This window comes from Ylistrum balloti, unplaced genomic scaffold, assembly GCF_031769215.1.
Source record: "Ylistrum balloti isolate Yb309-2 unplaced genomic scaffold, AGI_CSIRO_Ybal_v1 Utg370246, whole genome shotgun sequence".
NCBI lineage: Eukaryota > Metazoa > Mollusca > Bivalvia > Pectinida > Pectinidae > Ylistrum > Ylistrum balloti.
Window position 1 is genome coordinate 1 of NW_026782198.1, and position 21,104 is coordinate 21,104.

The 21,104-nt window shown below is 35.1% G+C and overlaps 3 protein-coding genes across 6 annotated transcripts; 2 read left to right on the top strand and 1 right to left on the bottom strand.

Annotated features, from left to right (window-relative positions):
* Window positions 1-408: 408 nt before the first annotated feature.
* Window positions 409-11,852, top strand: LOC132552365 (protein O-GlcNAcase-like; the record flags this gene model as incomplete). Its single annotated transcript, XM_060216528.1, has 14 exons — window positions 409-460; window positions 1,040-1,137; window positions 1,451-1,581; window positions 1,849-2,017; window positions 2,528-2,626; window positions 2,915-3,199; window positions 3,487-4,208; window positions 4,510-4,684; window positions 5,136-5,192; window positions 6,762-6,847; window positions 8,140-8,244; window positions 8,969-9,060; window positions 9,237-9,426; window positions 10,096-11,852. Coding segments are annotated over 14 exons (2,561 nt in total), but the record flags the coding sequence as incomplete, so codon positions are not given.
* A 1,817-nt stretch (window positions 11,853-13,669) lies between these two features.
* On the bottom strand, window positions 13,670-18,713 carry LOC132552369 (nuclear transcription factor Y subunit alpha-like). Of its 4 annotated transcripts, none has more exons than XM_060216532.1 (6): window positions 18,628-18,713; window positions 17,862-18,055; window positions 17,182-17,467; window positions 15,986-16,041; window positions 14,745-14,867; window positions 13,670-14,389 (listed from the first exon to the last, which is right to left on the bottom strand). In XM_060216532.1, exons 2-6 carry the CDS (start codon window positions 18,039-18,041, stop codon window positions 13,988-13,990), a joined length of 1,047 nt encoding a protein of 348 aa, XP_060072515.1. In that variant the 5' UTR covers window positions 18,042-18,055; window positions 18,628-18,713; the 3' UTR covers window positions 13,670-13,987. The 4 variants fall into 4 exon arrangements, with proteins under 4 accessions (XP_060072515.1, XP_060072514.1, XP_060072516.1 ...); XM_060216531.1 differs by having other exon boundaries at window positions 18,624-18,694; XM_060216533.1 differs by having other exon boundaries at window positions 17,862-18,048; window positions 18,624-18,664.
* A 289-nt stretch (window positions 18,714-19,002) lies between these two features.
* On the top strand, window positions 19,003-21,104 carry LOC132552372 (probable small nuclear ribonucleoprotein G). The gene is made up of 4 exons (XM_060216537.1): window positions 19,003-19,108; window positions 19,704-19,726; window positions 19,958-20,082; window positions 20,592-21,104. The coding sequence occupies exons 1-4, from the start codon at window positions 19,077-19,079 to the stop codon at window positions 20,640-20,642; spliced, it is 231 nt and encodes a 76-aa protein (XP_060072520.1). The 5' UTR covers window positions 19,003-19,076; the 3' UTR covers window positions 20,643-21,104.

The window sequence follows — 21,104 nt, forward strand, 5'->3', positions numbered from 1 at the left end:
TTGGAACAGCTGATTGATGTTGAAGAAAGCTTGCGCATAAATACAAATTTTAAATCCGTTGAAGTATGTCGAAAACTAGGAATATGAAAGCTGACTTTTGTTGAATAAGTAATTAAATTTAACAACCATAGAAACTGAAATCAATATTGATGTATCCTGTGTCGTGCTCTATAGTGTCTGGAAGAACAAATTAAACAATCCGTTTTTGTCGAGAATCCACCGGATCTCCAGTCTATTAATCTTTAGCTCCATCACTCCAGCTAAATAAAAAAAACCCAAAGAAACAAGCACATACTGTGGACATGTAACTTACACATAAAAGTCTGAAGCAAAAGTGAAATTCTTTATCAGATACTTTAGCGAGACTTCTCATATTCCTTAAAATTAATATTAATATTTTTTTCACAGGGTTTTATGGAAGGCCATGGAGTACAGAGCAGAGAAAGTTGCTTTTCTCATGGTGGGTGTTTTAGAATATTAATCTGTAAACAACAATAATTGTAATGCAAATATGTAGGACAATTTTCAGTTATTGCACAGATAGCGATGTTGGTAAACCATTCAGAATATACTTCTAGATTAATTTAGTTCCAAAGTGGGGGATGGGAAGCTGATTCGGTGTGTCCATCCATCTCCGTTATCTTGTCCAAGCTCTCTATAACTACTTGTCACAGAAACATACAGTACTTTAAGAATATGGGTTCGTCTTGGTGAAGCAGTCATCATTATAAAAAGTAGGTCACTCCGACTTTTATGTTGGCCATGGACCTAGACCTACATTTAAGAAGAAAATTGTACATCCATAATGGGCAGTTTTATCAATTTTTACCTTGATCTAAAAAAGTAATTTGTATGGGCTATATCTCCTGCACTGTCACTTGAAGTGATACTTTTGGTATTAGTTCACCTTGGTTAGGCAGTTTGTCAATGGCAGATTGAATTCACCAGATGGTCTTGTTTATGAAACTTCATAAATCGTTGCTATAGTGAAACCTTTTTAGCTGAATAGAAATGAAAATATGATCACCTGCACATTCAGGTTGAAGAAGATGGGACTGAACACATACATGTATGCCCCGAAAGATGACTGCAAACACAGAGCATTCTGGAGGGAACTGTACTCAGTGGAAGAAGCAGGTTAGTGTGATGTAAAGCTTTTTCACATTTGCACAGAGAAACCCAAGTGGTGAGACAGATGAACACTTAAATTTTCATATCTGAATTTAGAATGAAACCATATCTGCTCTTGTTGATGCTCAACCATTATGCTTAAAAGTGACAAAACTTGGACATTAATTGATCAAAAACAAATGTTTGATCTGTCATCACATGGTGAGTAGTTTTGAAAAATTTCTATATTGTAAGTGTGAAAAGAAAGAAAATATAAACGACATGGTATGCTAAGAATTATTTTTGATTCTGATTAACATGTGCCTGATTTTATTTTCAGAGAACATGACCAATTTGATAGAGGCTGCTACAGAAAACAATGTAGAGTTCATATATGCCATTTCTCCAGGGCTTGATATTACTTTTTCTAACTCAAAAGATGTACAATGTCTGAAAAGGAAGTTGGAACAGGTACACACATTTGTATAATTACAGTACATTCTTTCGTCAATCTTTTCTTTCTCATCTTTCACTTTTCGTATTAATAAGTGTAATGTTGTGGTCATGCAGTAGTGCCAATATGTTTGAGTGACATTTGTGGTCATGGGTCAAAATATTTGTCATGTGTAAATGCCTTTTTTTTTACTGTGCGTTTTTCCAGGCGTGGAGCAAGAAAGATGTATACTTATGTTCTCTTGATCAATTAATTAATTTTTTTCAAACTTATTTTCTTTTAAGGTTGCCACCTTTGGCTGCACTGGTTTTGCCCTATTGTTTGACGATATTGATACAGAGCTGAGTGAAGCTGATCGTAGTGTTTTCCAGTCCTTTGCTAGTGCTCAGGTCTCGGTCACCAATGAAGTATATGAGCACCTTGGCCAACCACACTTCTACTTCTGCCCAACTGGTAAATTTTCATTTAATATATCTTGAACTGTCTTCAAATTTCAAATCAGGTTGTGAGTAATTAAACTATATCAGTTTCGAAAAAGTTGTTGATATTCTTGAACTAAGGTTCTAAGAATGTGCAATGGAAATGGCTTGCTATTCTTTTCATGCAATTTCCACTTTAATCATGTTAAAGAAAATGAACAGATCAATTCTTTAAAAAAAATTAAGATATTTGTTGTAACTTGTAATAGATTTGAAGTTTTGATATGTAAGTTCATTGAGGGACAACATATTAAATCTCCAGTAAGGAAAGGGAGTAACTTTCGTGAAGGGTTATAAAAACTTGAAGGCATTTCAAAATGTTTCAATTATTATATCATGATTTGATTTGTCAATTTATGAAAAAAACAAACATCAAAACTTCCTTGTTGCAATTGAAGTTCTTAATTGCTGTATTATTTGTCTACTTTTATGAATTTAAACTTAAGCATTAGATGAATTTTGAAATAAATGTATATCTCTTCAGAATACTGTACCTCGCGTGCTGTACCAGACATGGTGATGTCAGAATACCTCAATACCATCGGTGTCAAACTTATGCCAGGAATTGATATTCTTTGGACAGGTAACAAGTTCTACTTTTCTTTACTATAAAAGGAATGGAATTCTAGTACCATTAATAGTTTTGGGAATTTTGTATAGTTGAGGGAAATGGTCAACTTGCATAATTGTGAATTTGGCCTAATATGCCTGAAACATTTAGGGAACGAAAACACTGCTTATCCTACACCATCTTCTATGTTAGATATGTTAATTTGTTCAACTTAGTTGAAAGACTCTGGCTGTGCTGCTGTGTAAAATGAAGGTTTTTTTAGTTTTCTGCTTTGACCTGAAACCTATTTTGTTTATGCAGGTGCTAAAGTGGTCACCAAAAAGATCACAGTTAGCCATCTTATGGCTATTTCCAATGTGCTTCGAAGACCACCCATTATTTGGGACAACATCCATGCAAATGACTATGATCCTAGGAGAATATTCCTGGGGCCCTATGACGGTCGCTCTCCTGAGATCATACCCTACTTGCGAGGCGTCTTAACAAATCCAAATACAGAATTTGAAGGAAACTATATTGCCCTTCATACACTTGGACAATGGAGCAAATCAAACTGTGATGGACTAAAGAAAGATGTGATTTCAGGTAAGCAGAATTTTCACTATTCATGTAGGGTAGAATCGCTTTCATCAAAAGTGATAAATGGTTTTGATGCACATTGATTTAGAGTTACATACGTTTGAAGGTAGTGTACATTATTTTACATGGCAATAGATTGGAGAAGAAGGAAGGTGTTTTTGTTTAGCTTGAGGTATCACTTCAATAAACAAATACAATGTTTGAAAGAACATGTAAACTTTTAGATGGTGGGATTATTTCAGCTGGCAAGACCCTGGAATTGATTAATGTTAGAAATGACATTTTAATTTCAGATGGTGAGCGTCTGAGTCCAGTTGTATCAGATATTAAATTGGAAACAGAAAGTGAATTTGATTCAACTGAGGACTTGCCAGCCAGATTGGACACCAGATACCAGCCAAAAGTGGCTCTAATGATGGCTCTCAAAGAATGGATGCTGGAATTGGACCACAATCGTATGCCTCCAGTTGCTGTTAGCCCGGCTAGTACCCCTGTTCCTCCACCTAACACTTGCATACCTGTAGCAGGCCCACCGTCCAGTCCTGCTGGAATTCCAGATGCCTACTGCAGTCTACCAGGGTTAGAGGAATCTGAGAACAATCCCTCCTACATGCAACCAACAATGAACCCCGTAAACAGCCTTGTTAGCAGTTCTAGTAGTGCAAGTCCTGCAGCTGAATCAGATCAACCATGTACTGTAGCAGACATTCTTGGTGAACCAATGGATTGTGCTTTAAGTGATACATCATCTGTTAACTCTGATAATCATGATAATGCATCTCTTGATAATCTAATGCAAGTAGAAGTTGTTTCTGAAGACTTGCAAAACAAAAATGGACAGTCATCCTCAAAAATCTGTGATAATTCAACCTACTATGAGGATCTCTCTCTTCTTGTGGATCTGTTCTATCTGCCATTTGAGCATGGTACACAGGGAGTACAGATGCTGCAGAATCTTCGATGGGTCAAGTGCAATGCACATGTTGTCACTCAGGCACAGAAAAAACAACCAGAGGTAAAGATATGGGACATTTGAAATTCATTTGAATTAATGTGTTTTCAGACACAAAGTGTTTCGGTATAATTTCCCCATAATTAAGATAATATATGCAAATTTTGCAAAGTTTTGAACCTTGGGCATCTCTTATAAAGTGACCATGTTACTTATTTTGAAATACTCCTATTCATTGTTGACGGATGTTGTGAAATCCCTGTCTTTGCCAGAGACATATTTCAAAGTCTCAAAGTCACTAAAAAGACCAATTCTGATTTGTATACTAGAGAATAAAATAAATTTGGAAATATTTTTTTTAAAGGTTGCAGAATGGATGGAGAAGGCAGACACTTTCCTCGCAGATGTTAAGAAAGTCCAAGCCATGGCGAAGCGTCTGTATGAGGTTCCAAATGTTTCCCTAGCACACACAATCTTCCCATATGTGTGGGACATCCTTGGTGTTTTGGAAACTTGCGCTGCCTATGTCGCATGGCTTAGTAAGTGTTTTAGAAATTTAAAAAAGATGAATGAAATGAACGTTTGTGATTTTCAGTAAGTGTAAGCAAGTGTTGAATTGTGGTCAAGGTCAATGTTTTGGCAATTTCAAAACTTGTATGATAATATTAGAATGAAGAATTGGAGGGGAGGTAGGACTATGTTTGTAGAGGAAAACTGATGGCAAGTTAAAAACACTTTATTGAATAGAATTTCAAGCCATATGAATTGTTGGTGCTGGAAGAGGAAATGCATTAATGGACAAGATACACACAATAGTGATGACAAAGATCACAAACATTGGATGTCATTTGGGACATTGTTTAGTGGAGGAATGGTGTTAATGAAATAGTCTCAAACAAATATAATGTCGAATTGTTTCCTATCTAGCCTGAGAAATGAACTGCGCTGGCTGAACAGCTTACTAATTCCTTCACGTTTTTCTGTTTGCAGAGATTGGCAGTTGTACCTTATCAAGCAGTGAAACCAAGGGAAACGACAATCTTTCATGTAGGCATCTGTTCCTCCAGCCCAATATATACCTGTACTAGACCATCACATTTGTGTAATGTAGGGTTTCCCATGAAGCAGCCATGTCCTGTCATTAATATTTGCTTTTTTCAGATGTTATACTTGTGTATCACTTTACACTAGAATAACAAAGTCATGAGTTGCTTTCTTCTTGTCTTCAAATGTTATTTGCGTATTCCTTTTGTTTCATGAAAAAATAAGCTTTTAAGCACTTAGTGCAGTGAAAGTTTCGGAAGCTTGACACAAAAATTTGATTCAAGAGTTATGACTGAAGAATTTTGGTATCACATCGATCAATATTTTCTTTATCCTGTAACTGAAACAGCATGATTATTCACTTTTCATCCTGATCATGAATTTTTGTTTCTCATTATGCTTTGTTGATTTGTAAATTTAGTTTGCCATCGTCTCATATCACACATATTTGTTTTGAAGACAAGAAGGAATGGACAAGTGTTTTTTATTTGCAGTTCAAGAGAGATCTCTGCAAAGAAGCTTTTGTCATTTTTGGAATACAAATTAATCATTCAATGTGAAATTTGAAATTAGCAACAGAATATACTGAAATTCAGAATTTGGGTAGAAAGGAATGTTAAAATGAGAAGCCACTTTTACCATTGAATGATATTTGTTTTAAATGACACAAGCTTTGTGTATTTGTCTAAAAATGGATTTTATTTTGTCTGATGCTAACCAGGAGATAGGCGATTGAAGTCATAGGAGGCCCAGTTCAGGATCAACCAAAAGTGTTAATATTCTTCATCACTTAATTTCTGTGCACTCTATGAAATAGATTTAAGTAATGGCTGTCAGAGTGTATGAATCATGTTAAGAAATATTTGATCTGCATTTCAGTGTACTTAATGACACATTTGTCTGATACTGAACTTGGTCATTTGCATGACTGGAAAATGATATTGTAAAAAAATAAAGACCTCGGCAAGGAAACTTTGACTATCATACCAAGTGTTCTCCTGGTTGGAAATGGGCTGGCTGCTACATGGCATTCATTACATTCTCTTTTCAACAAATTATTTGTGGGAAATTAAAAAAAAAATTTAATGAACTGCCACCTTATTGTCATCTTTGATGACTTTAAAGTGTGAATGTGATAATTTGTTTTTCAAAAGAGAATATAATGCTAAGTAATTTAAAAAAACATGTAATGGATGATTCAAAATACGAAGTAAAAAAATCAGTTTTACAAGACAGGTAAGATTAAATGGAGTATTTTGAGTGAATGTTTTTAATGATAGGTTGGACAAATTATTTTAATTCAATTCAATCTGTTATGTCACATCAAAATTTTCACCCAAATGATTTACAATCCTTTTGGCACAATTGATGAAAAGTTCACATTTACTTACCCTCCTGAAACTTGCATTAAGCAAATGCACATAAGGAAAATTTTTTCAAATTCTGCAGTAAACATCGGCTGATTGCAGCAAGTCCTGAATTTGTCCAGTCAAAAATGAACTTTTTTTGTTAAGGACATATATTGCACCCCTATTAACAGTTTATCTCATTTTCTCTTTGCTAATCATCTAGGGTGCTCAAACCTTTACAAGGAGGCTTTCTCTTGTGGTGATTCTGAGCCCTGGGTCTTCCGAGGCGGTTTACAAGGAGAATTTGAAGTATGTATATACACTGGACTGGACCTGGACCTTCCCAACCAACATTGTGCCTAATGAAGTTCGATAGGTTTATAACGTTGAGCACACTATTGTCAGTAAAAGTAATTATGGTATACATGATAACATTGGTAATATGTTGCATCATCTTTTCAGCTTTCACAGTGCTTGCATTTATGTCCCAAGTCTTATTTCCAGGATTTTTTGCGCTGCGTTTTCAAGCAGGTGAAATGTTACCATGTACATTGAGAATATTTAAATAGAATTTTCCTTGGGTCAGTTTGGGTTTACTATTTCCATACATATGTATTGAAAAATTATGGCTTTATTAGAGTTAATCAGTGTTTTGTTCGATGTACATGGTACCTTTCTTCTGGTTGGTGTTTCTTTCCAGACTGTTCGCATATCATTGAGCCTGTTTTGAGGCAAAAAGAAGATATATTTGGAAAGTTTACAAGCCTTGCCAGAAAAGATTCTGTGGTTTTGAACATTAAGCAGACCTGTGAGGGTGTACACTGAATATCCTTGTTACTACATATATTAATGTCAACACTATCTTTCTTTATTAAATTTTTAACAAACCTTGAGAAGCAATTGATTCAAAGTCCATGTTTTGTTGGTCACAATTAACCAGTAATTTTGGTTGCAAAATTGGGATCAACATTAACTATTTTTAAACGCTTGCTTTACTAATGAGTCATAAGGTTTTGTCTTGCTGTTGAGGTCATCACTTGAAGTAACAAGGCCTCTTTGTTCTATCCTCCAGAAAATATTTTCAAATTCAGGCGGCTGGTACTCAACTTTTCAAATATACATTCTACCTAATAGAACATACTTGGGACATGATGCAGACACTGTGATGATTGCAGATGTTAAAAAATGGCATTATTCTATTTGCTTTCATAATCAGTTTTTTATTCAATATTGATTTTCTTCTGTAGTCAGATTGCAAGACTTGCAACAGAAAATTAAGATTTATATTGGGAAAGAATAAAACATAAAAAGGGCTTGAAATTAACTTTGATAAAAAATATTCTGGATGGAATCCTTTAACTTTTTGTTAAACAAAAACAGTGAGAAAGTTTTGGGTTTTTTTTTCTTTTTTTTTTCTCCTTTTTAAATCTCTGTAAAACTGAAACCATTTAGAAGTTGATATCAAGCCTCTCAAGAAAATAATATCCATATAGTGTAAAAAGTGGTTATTTGCTGAAAGTCTTGCTGTCTGCAAACTAGAATTTCTTTTAAATGACATAAGTTGACCTTCACTTATTGAATTTTAAATTGGCTGTTTACAGCGTTTGTTACCCACTAGAAGTGCATGTGACCTATACTACATGCAACCTCCTGAGGTTATCATACGGAATCAATATCACTACAGACCATATGTGTGTAGTGATGAGGTGAGTAACTCTTGTAATACTTAACAGATTCATATTTGATATTAACACATTAGTTTGTTCAAAGTGTATTGCAAAATAGTTTATCAAATTGAAAGGAGGGAGGGGGGAAACATAATTTCAAAAAGAGCAAATCTTTGTTGTACACTGTTGACTTTTGTTACAAGTATGGTGAATGAGGAGTAAATCCTACTGAAAGGGGAAAAAAATTAAAAACTGTACAGTTGAATTGGGGTTTATGAAAACTGGTATAGACAAAAGTGAGGGACATTCGTGTGAACTTTTGAACCAGTACTTATATAAGCAAATCTGATCAGTTTGTTGGATGGTCAAATTTCTTGTTTATAAAATGTTGGATGGCTTGATGTCTTCCTTTTATGAAATGATGAAGTATTTTGAACCAACGTGTCATTCTTGATCTCTCATAGTGGATACCTTGGTCTCAACTTTGTTTTGACACACAGGTTGGCAAAATGTACGATGTATCTCGCATGCAAAAAGGAAATACTTTTCACTTTTTTTGATGTACAACTTTGCATTCACTCATGTTTTTAATCTTTGATATGGACATTCAGATCAAAAGGATTCCAATAATGTTTTACAAATGCTGAAATGAGCATCGAACACCAGTGTTGGGAGTTATTGGAACATGAAAATTACGTAGACTTACAACATTTTGTAGAGAATTTTTGCTTTCAGTACAAACTTGCAAAACTTTCTGTTTCAGAGTGCTGTTTACCAAATTTGTTTACAAACCTGTGATGATGGTATGGATGGTACTGAAGTCTTTCCTGACATGCCAGAACTGATAGGAGACAGGTAGGTCACCTTAACACTTTTAGAGATGATCCATACAGGGAGTGGTTCACAACATTGATTGAGAGCTCTTTTGGAATACAAATCAATGGAAAACTACAATTATTAACTCTGATATCAAAGGAGAAAAAATAGAAAAGAAATTTTTGGAAATAAATGTATGCAAATATAATTTACAGGATATTAGGTGCAATGACGACACTGAGTCCAGAGAACTGTTTCGTGGTGGAAGACGATGTTGGCGTGTGTGGATATGCTGTTACAACACTGAGTTCTCGGCAGCTTCAGGAGAGGGCCAAGATAGCATGGATTCCTGCCATGAAGGAAAAATACCCACTAGTGCAGAAGGATCAACCAAGTCCTGCTGATGTAAGTTAAAGCGGGTTGCAATAGCTCTTTTTTTAATAATTTTGAGTACACTTGCATTAGTTCATCTGGTGTGATAACAAAATGAGCCTATGTCACATTGTAGTGCCCCCCATCTGCCATCAATATTTTTCTTTAGTGGACTTTGCATTTGATTGGTAGCTTCTTGGGGTGAAGTCTGACAATGTTTCCTTAAAGGAATGCCTTTGGTCCAAATTCAAGATCTTTGACTAAAATTATAGGTCAGGGGTCAAATAAGTTTGAAATGTTCAAATGACTTCAGATTTTCTGAAACTCCTAGAAAATAATAATTTGGCAGTGGGTTCTTTGGATGAAGTCCAGCAAAATTTGCTGAAAGAATTATGTTTACCCTTGTTCAAAGTCATGAGTCATATTTTGCAGCAGGATTTAAGTTGTAGACAAATATTTACTTTGTTCTTATGGAAATGGCAATGCATGGGGGTACTAAAGGAGTGGGAAGGTCTTGATTTGTGAGCAAACTAGAGTTACTTAGGAAAACTTAGGGTTGTGTTAGTGATCCATCTCTTTGAACACAGTATCAGCAACCCCATCATTTGACAGAAAAAAAATTGCAGTTTGACATGTCTATTTTCACATGAAGTGAGACTATCCAGTATTGACATTCTTTTTTTTTGTTTTTTTTTTCTACAGGAGGTGATAGCAAGTTTTCACAACGAACAGCGATGTGTTCCGGAGACTGTACTACAAAAGTACCAGTCAGCAGTGCGAGTTGACTTTATTCCGAGTAGAGTAGTCGACTATTCAGTACCAAAACGACTTTTGGCATGTGCACTTAATGCTATCAAGTCAAGTGGGTCGGAAGGTGTACACGTTGAAATGAATGTTGGAGATAAATGCATGATCGACCATTACAGAAGGATTGGATTCTTTCCAATAACGTTAACACCACAAGATCCTGAAGATGTTGTGTATCTTGGACGCATGATCTGAGACGGTGTTCGTGCTTGGATCTATGTGTTGCAAAACACGTCCAAAACCTTAGGGCTAGCCTGCAATGATCTGTGATGTATTCTGACCAAGCACTTGCTGTTGAAAGCTGTGCAACTTTTAATGAATATTCATCAGTATTTTATCATGTGACTATATCAAAGTCAAACAATAAGGAAAGATTTTTTAAGAAATATTTATATATTATTTATATGTATTTAAACAATTGCTGATAATGGGGTGATTGTCAAAATACGAATAATTTACCCTTGTAGTCAGTAATTTTCTCGGTACCTCTCTTTGAATGAAAGTCGTGCTCAAAGTTCCAGTTTACACAACTCTGTTGTCAAGTGTCGGTATTTTGACACCTGCAATGGTGTAAATAATGTGGATGATTTGAAAAGTATCTGGCATAATTTGAGTTGAACTGATATGTATCTTTGATTTAATTTCCTCTATTGCCATCCTGTCTTTCTTTGGTGTGAGAGTGTTTGGACTTAATTTCTTGAGTCTCTAAAGAAAAGGAAATGTTTTGTGTGGTGTTTAAGTATTGTCAGTCTGGAAGAAATTTCTTCAGAGGGTGTTGTGAGGTATGTCTGTCAAATATGAAAACATATTTGCTGGTGCCTGCTGTATTTGATTGAATTTGACGTGTTCTTTGCAAATGTCACTACTTCTGCCAGGAGTGAAAGTTGTTTGAAAATGATGTTTTTGAGTTGATAATGGTTACTTGAAATGTCCTTTAAAAGGTCCTGTGGCATGTTGCATATGTAAAAGTCTGTTCCAGATGTGAATATTTGAGGGGTGAGGGACATAGTTCATTACGGAAGATGCAACTGAAATTTGCTTCTATATCGATGGGATGGATGAACGGAATGTTATCAAGTGAAAGATGAAGGGTCAAAAAAGGATGAACATGTTACAGTGAGGATAGAGCCAAAAATTTGAATGTCTTTATTAAAGGCAGGATTAGAATAATGATCTTGATGTGTGGGGAATGGTCCTTCATACGATTAGTGTCTGAAAATGTCCCTTACAAGATGAAAGATAATAGAGCTCTATTTTCTGAAACAAATTTATTTATATTTAAAACAGTCTTTGTCTGATAACCTCAAATTATGTATTACTTTAATTGCATAAATCCCTTTTTGAGGCAAAGACATTTTTTTTTTTTGAGATCTTTCAAGTTCTTGATGGATATTAGTAAAGTGTTTCATTATAAGTAATGTTCTTCAACTTAGGAAGGTTTTAAAACACAGTTCATTGGATTGTTTATACAGTTTTTTTTTGCCCAAGACTTGGTAGTGCTGATTGAGATTGTGGTTGTGATTCTGGTTAACTTGTGTAACCGATACAAGTTCAGCAGTTTATGTGCGATTGTGAATACTCTTGTTCCAGATACACATTGTGTACAACTTAATAAATATGTGGACAGATTCAATTAAAAGAGGAAAGATGAATTCTCTTGTTCGTTATTTTTAACCATACATCTGCAAGATTTATGATGTTAAAGTAGGAACTTGGAATATAATATATGAAATAAAAACACCCACAGCCATTTTGCAAATATCACATGCTTGAAGTTTTTTTTGGCATTGTCAAAATAAGTTGATACAAGCCAAGTCCTTTTGGACCTTTGATAGGTCTTATGGAGAAGTTGAGTATGAAGTAGTTGGTGGATTGCCGTTTGAACAGCCAGGGTTATTTAGCTGATAGCTACCTCACTAATGTACTGGAGGCCAATCGAAACCCAGAGCAAATAGAGTGAAGTGTTGGCCATTTTGTTTTTCTGATTGGTCCTAAAATCAAATGGACAGAACTAGAGACCAAGGGGAACCTCCATATGAGATTTAAGAAAGAACTATCCAGTACTTCTGAAGAAAGAGCGATGAAAATATTTCCGTCAAAATCCAAGATGGCCACCTGTCAGCCATTTTGTCTTTCTGTTCAGTCAAAATTTGAAGGGTACAACCAGGGACCAAATGGAACTTCCATATGAAATAGAAGATACATAGAGACCTTTCAAGAAATGGCGATAACAAACTTAATTGAAAAAATCCAAGATGGCTACATGTCGGTCATTTTTATTTTTCTGATCAATTTCAAAATCACATGGTTACAACCAGGGACCAAGGGGAACCTACACATACAATCTGAGAAAGATCCATCTAGTGCATCTCAAGAAATAGTTATAAAAATTGTTTACGGATGGACGACAGACACAGGGCGATATGAATAGCCCATCATCTGATGAATGTGTGCTAAAAAAATAAAATGGCTGACAGACGACCATCTCGCATTTTTATCTATGAAAAATTTTTATCAGCATTTCTTGAGAAGTTCTCTTATCTAATGTGATGGTTCACCATAGTCCTTTGTTTCGTTTGTTTTACTCTGACTGAACAGAAAAGCAAGATAGCTTTCGGGTGGCCATTTTGGATTTTGACAATGAAATATTGTTATTTTCTATTCTAATGCAAGAGAAGTACTTGATGGATATTAATAAATTAATCAAATTTCTTGTGTGTGCTTCAGATGGTCCCTAGTTTTGCCCTTTTGATTTTGGGACTGATCAGATAGGTAAAATGGCTGACAGGCAGCAATCTAGAATTTTGACAGTTGAAGTTTGTTATTGCTATTTCTCGAGAAGGAAAAAAACTGTATGGCCAAAAGGCGACCATCTTGGATTTGGCAGTTAACAATTACTGTTGCTATATCTTCAGAAGAATTTTCAAAATTTATATAATTTGAGTGACAACAGAGAAAAGAAGGAAGAAGATCAAACTTCTAAAGATCAAATGATGGTGGGTACCAAGATCCCTTCGGGATCTCTGTTATGCTAGTGAGCTCCTTACCCAGCCCGTGGGGATAGACCTTAATTTTCAAATGACTTGATGATTTGTGCCAGACTTGGAAAATTTCACCTTCAAAGGCAATTACATGATTGAGTAATAGACACGAGAGAACATAGTGTAAATCAGAATTACCTCTGAGCAGACTGAGGGAACTACAAGTTTGAAACATACTTGTCCAAGCATGAACCAGACCAAAAACTACATACAAAATTACAGATCTTTACCTGTATCCATTAAAGGGTAAATGAACAGAAAAGAAATTTATGATAGTTCAAAATGACACTCAATCATAATGGGCATGAAAACAGGAAATTTAAATTCAACACCAAAGTCATGAATAGGCACAAAGATAGACTGTACCAAGTTCTTTTTGTTACTCTGTGATGATGAGGTTTTATTACAAATAACATGTCAAAATCATATTTACAACCTTCGTCATCAGAAGAAATTTTAATATACAGAAAATCTCTACAGAAAAGGACAAAAACATAGTGTTGATTCACTGGCCACTTCTTTTCCATTACAAAAACCGAGCAAAATTATATAAAAAGTGTTTTTTGCTGTTTTTCTTTCAGCTCCACCTGAATGAAACACCAAGGTAATGACATTTCAGTTCCTCATGGTCAATGATTTTATCTCCACAGTCTGTCATTATTAAGGCTGTAGATTTCCACAATGTAAATTGATCGGAATAAATTTATTCAAATTATGACTACAAAATGACGTTGATCAACACAGGTTTACGTTGATAATGAATTAAGGATGCTGTTTGAACTGGCCTGGTGGTCCAATCCTCCTTCGCCATTGCTGGTTATGTGTGCCAGAGATGTGGGATTCACCAGTTGCTGTCCAAGCTGCTGACCAAGTGAAATATTCGTCATCACATTGCCTAGATTTGCAGAGAGAGTTTGTGGAAGTAGCGTGGATGAGATCTGAGATAAAGAGTTTGACACATTATTGGGCTGTGGAGCTATGGCCACTGGTGTTCGGCTCCTGACTGGTGTGCTTATATTATCGTTCGCAACATGACCATTATCAATTCCTGGTATCTCCATTTCACCTTTCGCACCTTTGACGAACACGCCGCCTAACCCTCGCTGTCTGTTTAATGCATGCCTATGACGAGATTCATATAAGTATTTCTGCAAAATAAAACAAATGCAATGTGTTGATGAACTCTTCCCTTTTCCTTATTGCAGATTTGTGGTATTTCCTAAATATATATGTGTAAAGCGGCACAGCAAAATCTCAATATGGACTATACTACAGTAATTAAGTACTGAAACCATGTATAGACTATGCTAAAGTATAGCTATTTAGAGATGTCCTACAAAGTTCTGATTGATGAATATACAAGAGCATATTTCCTTTTTCGGCAAAGGCATGAAAAAAATCACAATTAGCTGTACACACACAATTTCAGTTCCTGGGAATATTTGGTGAATTCACCATCACACAGGAAATACCAGATACATGCTATGTGTAAAGCAGCAATACCTGTCGTTCCTTTGGAATCTTGCCAAGTGCTTCGAGCTTTGCCCTTGCCTGGCGTCGTTTTAGAATTCTGTGATACTGTTTAGCATTGACATAGAGGGGCTCTTCACCTGAGTCATTGCCAGCCTGAAAATAATGAGAAACACAATTTGTAGATACAATATAATCTAAGTTCCTTTCCTGTTGCTCAGAGAGTATTGCCAATACAGAGAATTGTACATCAGTGCCCATTTCATACTAAATTTCTTACTCAAATCAATAATATACAAAATGATACTGACACAAAAACAAGTGGCCCATGGGCCTTAATGTTCATCTGACTATAAAGACCTGTATATGAAAGAGACCAAATAGGCCTAAATTGCTACTCTACAGCTTACATAGAAGACATTGTTTGTTCAATAAACATTTCTGCAAATTTGAAATCCTATACCTTATAGATGCCACTATACAAATACCTCAACTCTGACTTATTGCTTGTTGAAAAAGAAATTTGAAGATCTCAACTTAAGTTACCCCAGACACATTGAAAGTTGGTCAAAGTCGAACATTTGAATAAATCTGTAACCTTTTAAAAGAGACAAGATCATCAGAAGATCAGACTTGGTAATATTTATCCTGGCATGCCACAGGCTGAATATCAACACACAAGAACTTTTGTTTATTCAGAAGACATTGTTGAAATATCTATACATATTTAACCGTAAATGGTCGAGGTAATTCACTTTAACAAACTTGGTAGTGCTTTATCCCAGAATGCTACAGCCCCAATATCAGCACCCTTGACATTTTGGTTTTGAAAAAGTCATTTGAATGGATAGTTTATGCATGGATCACAGTGGCACACAACAATAAACAAAACATGATGGCTTTGGTCACCCTGACTCTTTGGGTCAGATGACCTAAAAAGCTTCAATTCTACAATTTCCACATCATCCAGTAAATAATTTTGACATAATCTGCACATTTTGCAATGCTGAGTGGATCATGTGGCATTATTTACATGGTATATCAACATGCGTCTCATGATATCTAATCTATTACATAATTCTAAAATTCTGATGAGATTTGGAGATTTTTACTAATAACTTCACTAAAAGCATCATAAAGAGCTACAAACCCCATTCATATTCTTCAAAAGTGTGAAAAATAACCAACAATCAAGACAGTTTTATCCACACACTGATACTTGTACCAGACTGTGAAATATAACCCAAGCCACAATCAAAGCTGTGAACACTTACCACCGGAAGCTGTTGACCTCCTGCCTGCTGTGTGGGTAAGTTTATCACTTGAATACCTGCAACAAAGCATTGTAATAACAGAATTCAGGACTAGAAATAATTATTTCTGGTCAATGAAAAGTGCAGATGTTAAGATAATTTCATAACTTATCTTTTGTAAGATAACATTTTGCTTTGCAAAAACACTCTCCATCTCTATGCTAATTAAATGAGATACATGTATCATAAAGTATTAACATGAAGGGGCCATCACGTTGAAGTATTTTTTTCTCTCCTTATTGTATAATTTTAAATAGAAATTAACCAAACAATTAATCCTCAAAACATGAGATTAACAACATGTATTACTGGACTTTCCATAACCACAACAGCTTGAAAGGAACTGACTAAGTATGAAAGAGCTTAATATCATAAACAATATGGTAACACAACAGAAACAGTCCGAAACAAAAACAAAACAAAAAAAACAGTCACTACAGAGTGAAAAGTTGTCAGATAGTGCAAGTATACTTTGAGGATCACAATAGGATAATCAATAGAAATATTCCAGTGAAACAACTGCTGCAGGAATGAGGAAACCCCAACAGCCGGAGTAAATCAAAGGTGAAAAGTTTTAAGATGTGGCCCCAAAAGGCAATAAGGTTTGGTTGTTATACACTATTTTCACAATCTTTAGAAAATAAAATTTTACAGTAAACATGTGTTTATAGTTATTATCAGTGCAGTTGACGAAAATTACTTCTTTCGTTGCACTGCCTCTTTTTGGAATTGGCTATGAGCTATCTATATTATCAGTGCTACATTTGGAGGAATTTCCCAGATAATCTCAGCAGTTAAACTGGACATTCATGATGGACTCTTGAATTTGGATACAGTATCTAAAGGTAATTAGGCATATAAACAACAATAATTTTGAACTGTGATGTCCCTTTCAGTGAAAATCATACAACAAACTTAAAATATATTTGTACAAGCGAAACAGTTATCTTACTTTCTTATAAGTCTAATATCCTTTCAGGGCATGCGCAATATATGTGGTGAAAAATATAATCAATTTTTTAAAATGTTTCTTAACTGTTCAACATATATTGAGATAAATGAGTAATTCAGGTTGTATAAAAAGTTTCTTAATCCTGAGCGGTGAAAACATATTGATAACTTATATATGAAATGAAAAAAAAAAACCTCCAACATACCCTGAGGCAGCTGCACAGGTTTATTGTTTGCATCCACCAAAACAAATGATGTCTGTCCATTGATGGTGACTTGGTTTAAAAACAACATTTGTGGGACCCCCATGTTGTTCAGGGCTGTGGTTCCTGTGCCAACTGGTGTGCCTACAGGCTGTGGTGCCTGGATAATGTTGGCTGGCTGCTGCACCACATTTTGTACCACAGTATTGGTGTTGGCAATAATCTGTGAAGCAGGTGTGGGAACAGGGGTGTTGGCAAGGGTTGTGTAGATAGACTGAGGCTCTGATGCCTGTAACAATAAGTCAAACATAATACTCATACCATCTGGAAATTTTATGTGTTTTCTTTGTGAATCTGGAATCAACAAAACTTCTCAAGTAAATATGTAATGTGACACATTTCAGTGGCCATTATGACAAAGAACATCTATCTATCATTATCTTATCCAATAATAGTATTAGTATGGTGTTTTTTCTCCTTCCTAAATGAGCGGTAAATACTACAGTCACTGGGGATTTTTGCGAACAACTTCTTGATTTTTTTTTCATCATTTTGGTAAAATCCACATTTTTGAATTTATTAAAATGGCCTTTTATCATCCTACTATTAAAACATGGCAAAGATTACCACATATCTATGTTTTTACATTCTAAGCTAATTAGGAACTAAGTTAATATATGTACCTGAACAACCTCTGCACCCTGTGGTATGTGTGACACATGTACCCCATCCTGTGTTATGTATTGGATGCCCTGTGTTTGTCCATCATCACCACCAGCACCAGAGGGTGCTACTGTCACCGTTAAAGGCTGGTTTGTATCTGTATCGAATACAGTGAATGTGTTCTGGTCTCCGTCAGACATCTTCAACCTGAAAGCTATAAATTCTGATATTTTGAAAACTTTCAAACCTGAGTATCTATATCTATACACATGATAAAAACAAGAGTGTGTGAACAGTCTTGGCACTGTGTGCGAAACGTCGTGGTGCGAATGATACTAGGGGCGAAACGACTTTATGCGAACCTTGTTAGGTGAAACGTCAGGATACCATAAAGAGAGTACACACCCATTTGTCATTGTGAGCATCATATATACCTTTACATAAACAACAATATCAATACACAGCAGTTCTTTAAATAAACATTCACGCTATAAGTATCTAAATGCTTCGGCGAATGTTGTCTTCTAATGTTTATGTAATCAATCAAGCATGCATACATTTACTGTATATATTGATGTGAGTAAGGGAGAAGGTCAATTTCCTTCAGTGGATGCCTTGTATTTCATCTGTTCATGGTCAACTTCAAATCAGGATGTTTTCAACAAGTTTGTCGGGGACAAATCAAAGAACTGCCGTATTATCTACAACTATCATATTGAAAATAACATGTGATTATGACTTAGTTTTGACACTATCGAAATAGGGTCGAGTTCGTAACTTACTAACGTCAGTTCAGAGGCGTTGCATATCAATGTGACAGTACTCTTTGTAAATGAGAAATGGCGCTGAAGATTAGCGCACAGAAAGTAGTGACGACAGAGGTCCTGTTGTACTAAGTGTTTTGAAGACTGAGATCAATTATGAGCACTAAATTTAAAGTTTGGTACGGCGAAGGCGATTTCCGATTAACAAAAATATGTTGAAATTAATAAAAATATATCTTATATTTCACTTTCATATACAATAGTTCATATTAAGACACATTTTCTTACAAAAATATATACATTGTGAGAAACCCGCGTATAAAGTATAAGACGATGATTCGATCCGGATATTTAATCAGGCACGTCTCTGTATTTATTATATGCCCAAACGTTAACGTAACGTTGATTGAAATCTGAAATTCGGCTTTGTTTTGATTGTTAAAGCTAATATTTCAATCCATATAAATCAACATGAGTAAGGCCCATCCACCAGAGCTCAAGAAGTAAGTTTGCTAAAATGAATATTTAGATTCATCTCAAACCTATATATTAGTCCCACGCTAGATGTTGCATTGGAAACCTGCGTCCGAAATGAGTATGTTTTTACCGTTTTAAACGTTGTGATTGCGTACGTTGATGTACGCTTATCTTTTCTATAATTCACTCCTTATTTTATATAGAACGTTTCCACTTCATGGAAGTTTCAAGTCGCAAGAGAAAGTTACTCTTTGGGCCAAGCAGGTTTGGGACATTCCCATATATACGTAATGGTCAAGCATTTCAGTGACGGTTATTGCCTACTCAAATGCAGGATATATTAAAATAGAAACACGGAGTTCTTTTAAAAGATGCAACAAAAGGGCTTCATATTTTAAAAAATGATTAATAAACGACAACATCATTGTAAAATTTAACTCGAAAAGAGAATTCAGTTTGGATATTTGTAAAAATCACATTTGATCGTCTCCATTGGATAAGAAAAAACAAGTGAATTCATGCTCATTAATATATTTGCATTAAATACTCCCAATGGCTATGCACTTTAGTTATACATACCAATGTCTCGCCAGCAATAACAATCAAATATTAATTTTGCAGGTACATGGAGAAGAAACTGACATGTAAGTAGCCATCTTCATACACTCAACAATTGGAGCAACTTATTTTGGTATATCATCTATTCACTTGCCATAAATTTTGAAAGTCTTTTAATTTGCTATGTTCGTTGCACTCGATGCACTTTTGTTTTAGTGGTTTACCTGTGCTACATTACATTGCATGCTTTTGTGAAAAGTTGATGGAAACTCCATGTATTCCAACTTCTAAAGATACATTTCTTGTTTTGTTTGCAGTGAAGCTCAATGGAGGGAGACAAATCACAGGAATTCTTCGAGGATTTGACCCATTTATGAATTTGGTAGTAGACGAAAGTATTGAAGATTGCAAATCTGGAGAAAAAAATTCCATTGGAATGGTGGTAAGATAGAAATTAAAACTTACTCTCAAATGATAGATTTTAAATGTAATTTCATCTCTTACTTGAAAGAATTTGATAATAACTTCTTGAATTTCTGAATTTAGTTTACAAGATATTTGCCATTAACAGCCTTGCATGACTTTGGACGGTATGTAGGCTGTGTTAGCATCTTTATGGAGCCATCAATATACATCACGAACTGAAAGTTTTCAAACTGTTTTAAAAGACAACTTTGCATATAAAAATATTGAGATTGAGAGAGTGACATGGTTTGTAAAGAGAATTTTGGAATCAGTGATTCATACACAAAAGTCCCAAAAATTGGCTGGCAAAGAGATTATTAATGTATATATCTTACTTTTTGAAATCTAGACAAGTATGTACGAGAAGGAAAAAAGTTTGTGAAGTTTTGCTTCTTGTGCCGAGTAACAAGGTCATTTTTATGACATCCTTCAAATTATTGTCCAGAGATTTTCAGTATTCCTAAGAAATGATTTTCTTTCCTGAAGGTTGTCCGAGGGAATAGCATCATCTTACTGGAAGCATTGGATCGTGTATGACAGTTTCATTTGGCAGCTCAGTGTGAAAAACAGTTGAGGAAGAATGTCTGCAGTGTGGAAAGGAGAATGACAGATGTGTAGGAACAGAAGGAATGATGAACACAAGGGAAAACATGGGGAAAGTTGCAAGCAAACAAAATCATGAGACATGTTTACATTCATTTCATTTGTTTGTCAACAATTTTGACAGGTTTTCATTTCATTAGTGTCATCATGTTTCAATTGTCTTTGGCTTTGGATAAACCATAGTAGATGAACAAATGAAATACTCCAGTATATTTATTTTTGTAGATTTTATGCTTCTTTCCTTGTGAAAGAAATACATCCATATGAAAATAATGTGTTGGATTATTTCTCAGTTTGACAAGCTTTACATTCATCAAGCCAGAATGGATAATTCATATTGTTTTCTTTATTGTGTACTAGTGATTGTTAATTTTAATAAATGGATGTGTGAACTTA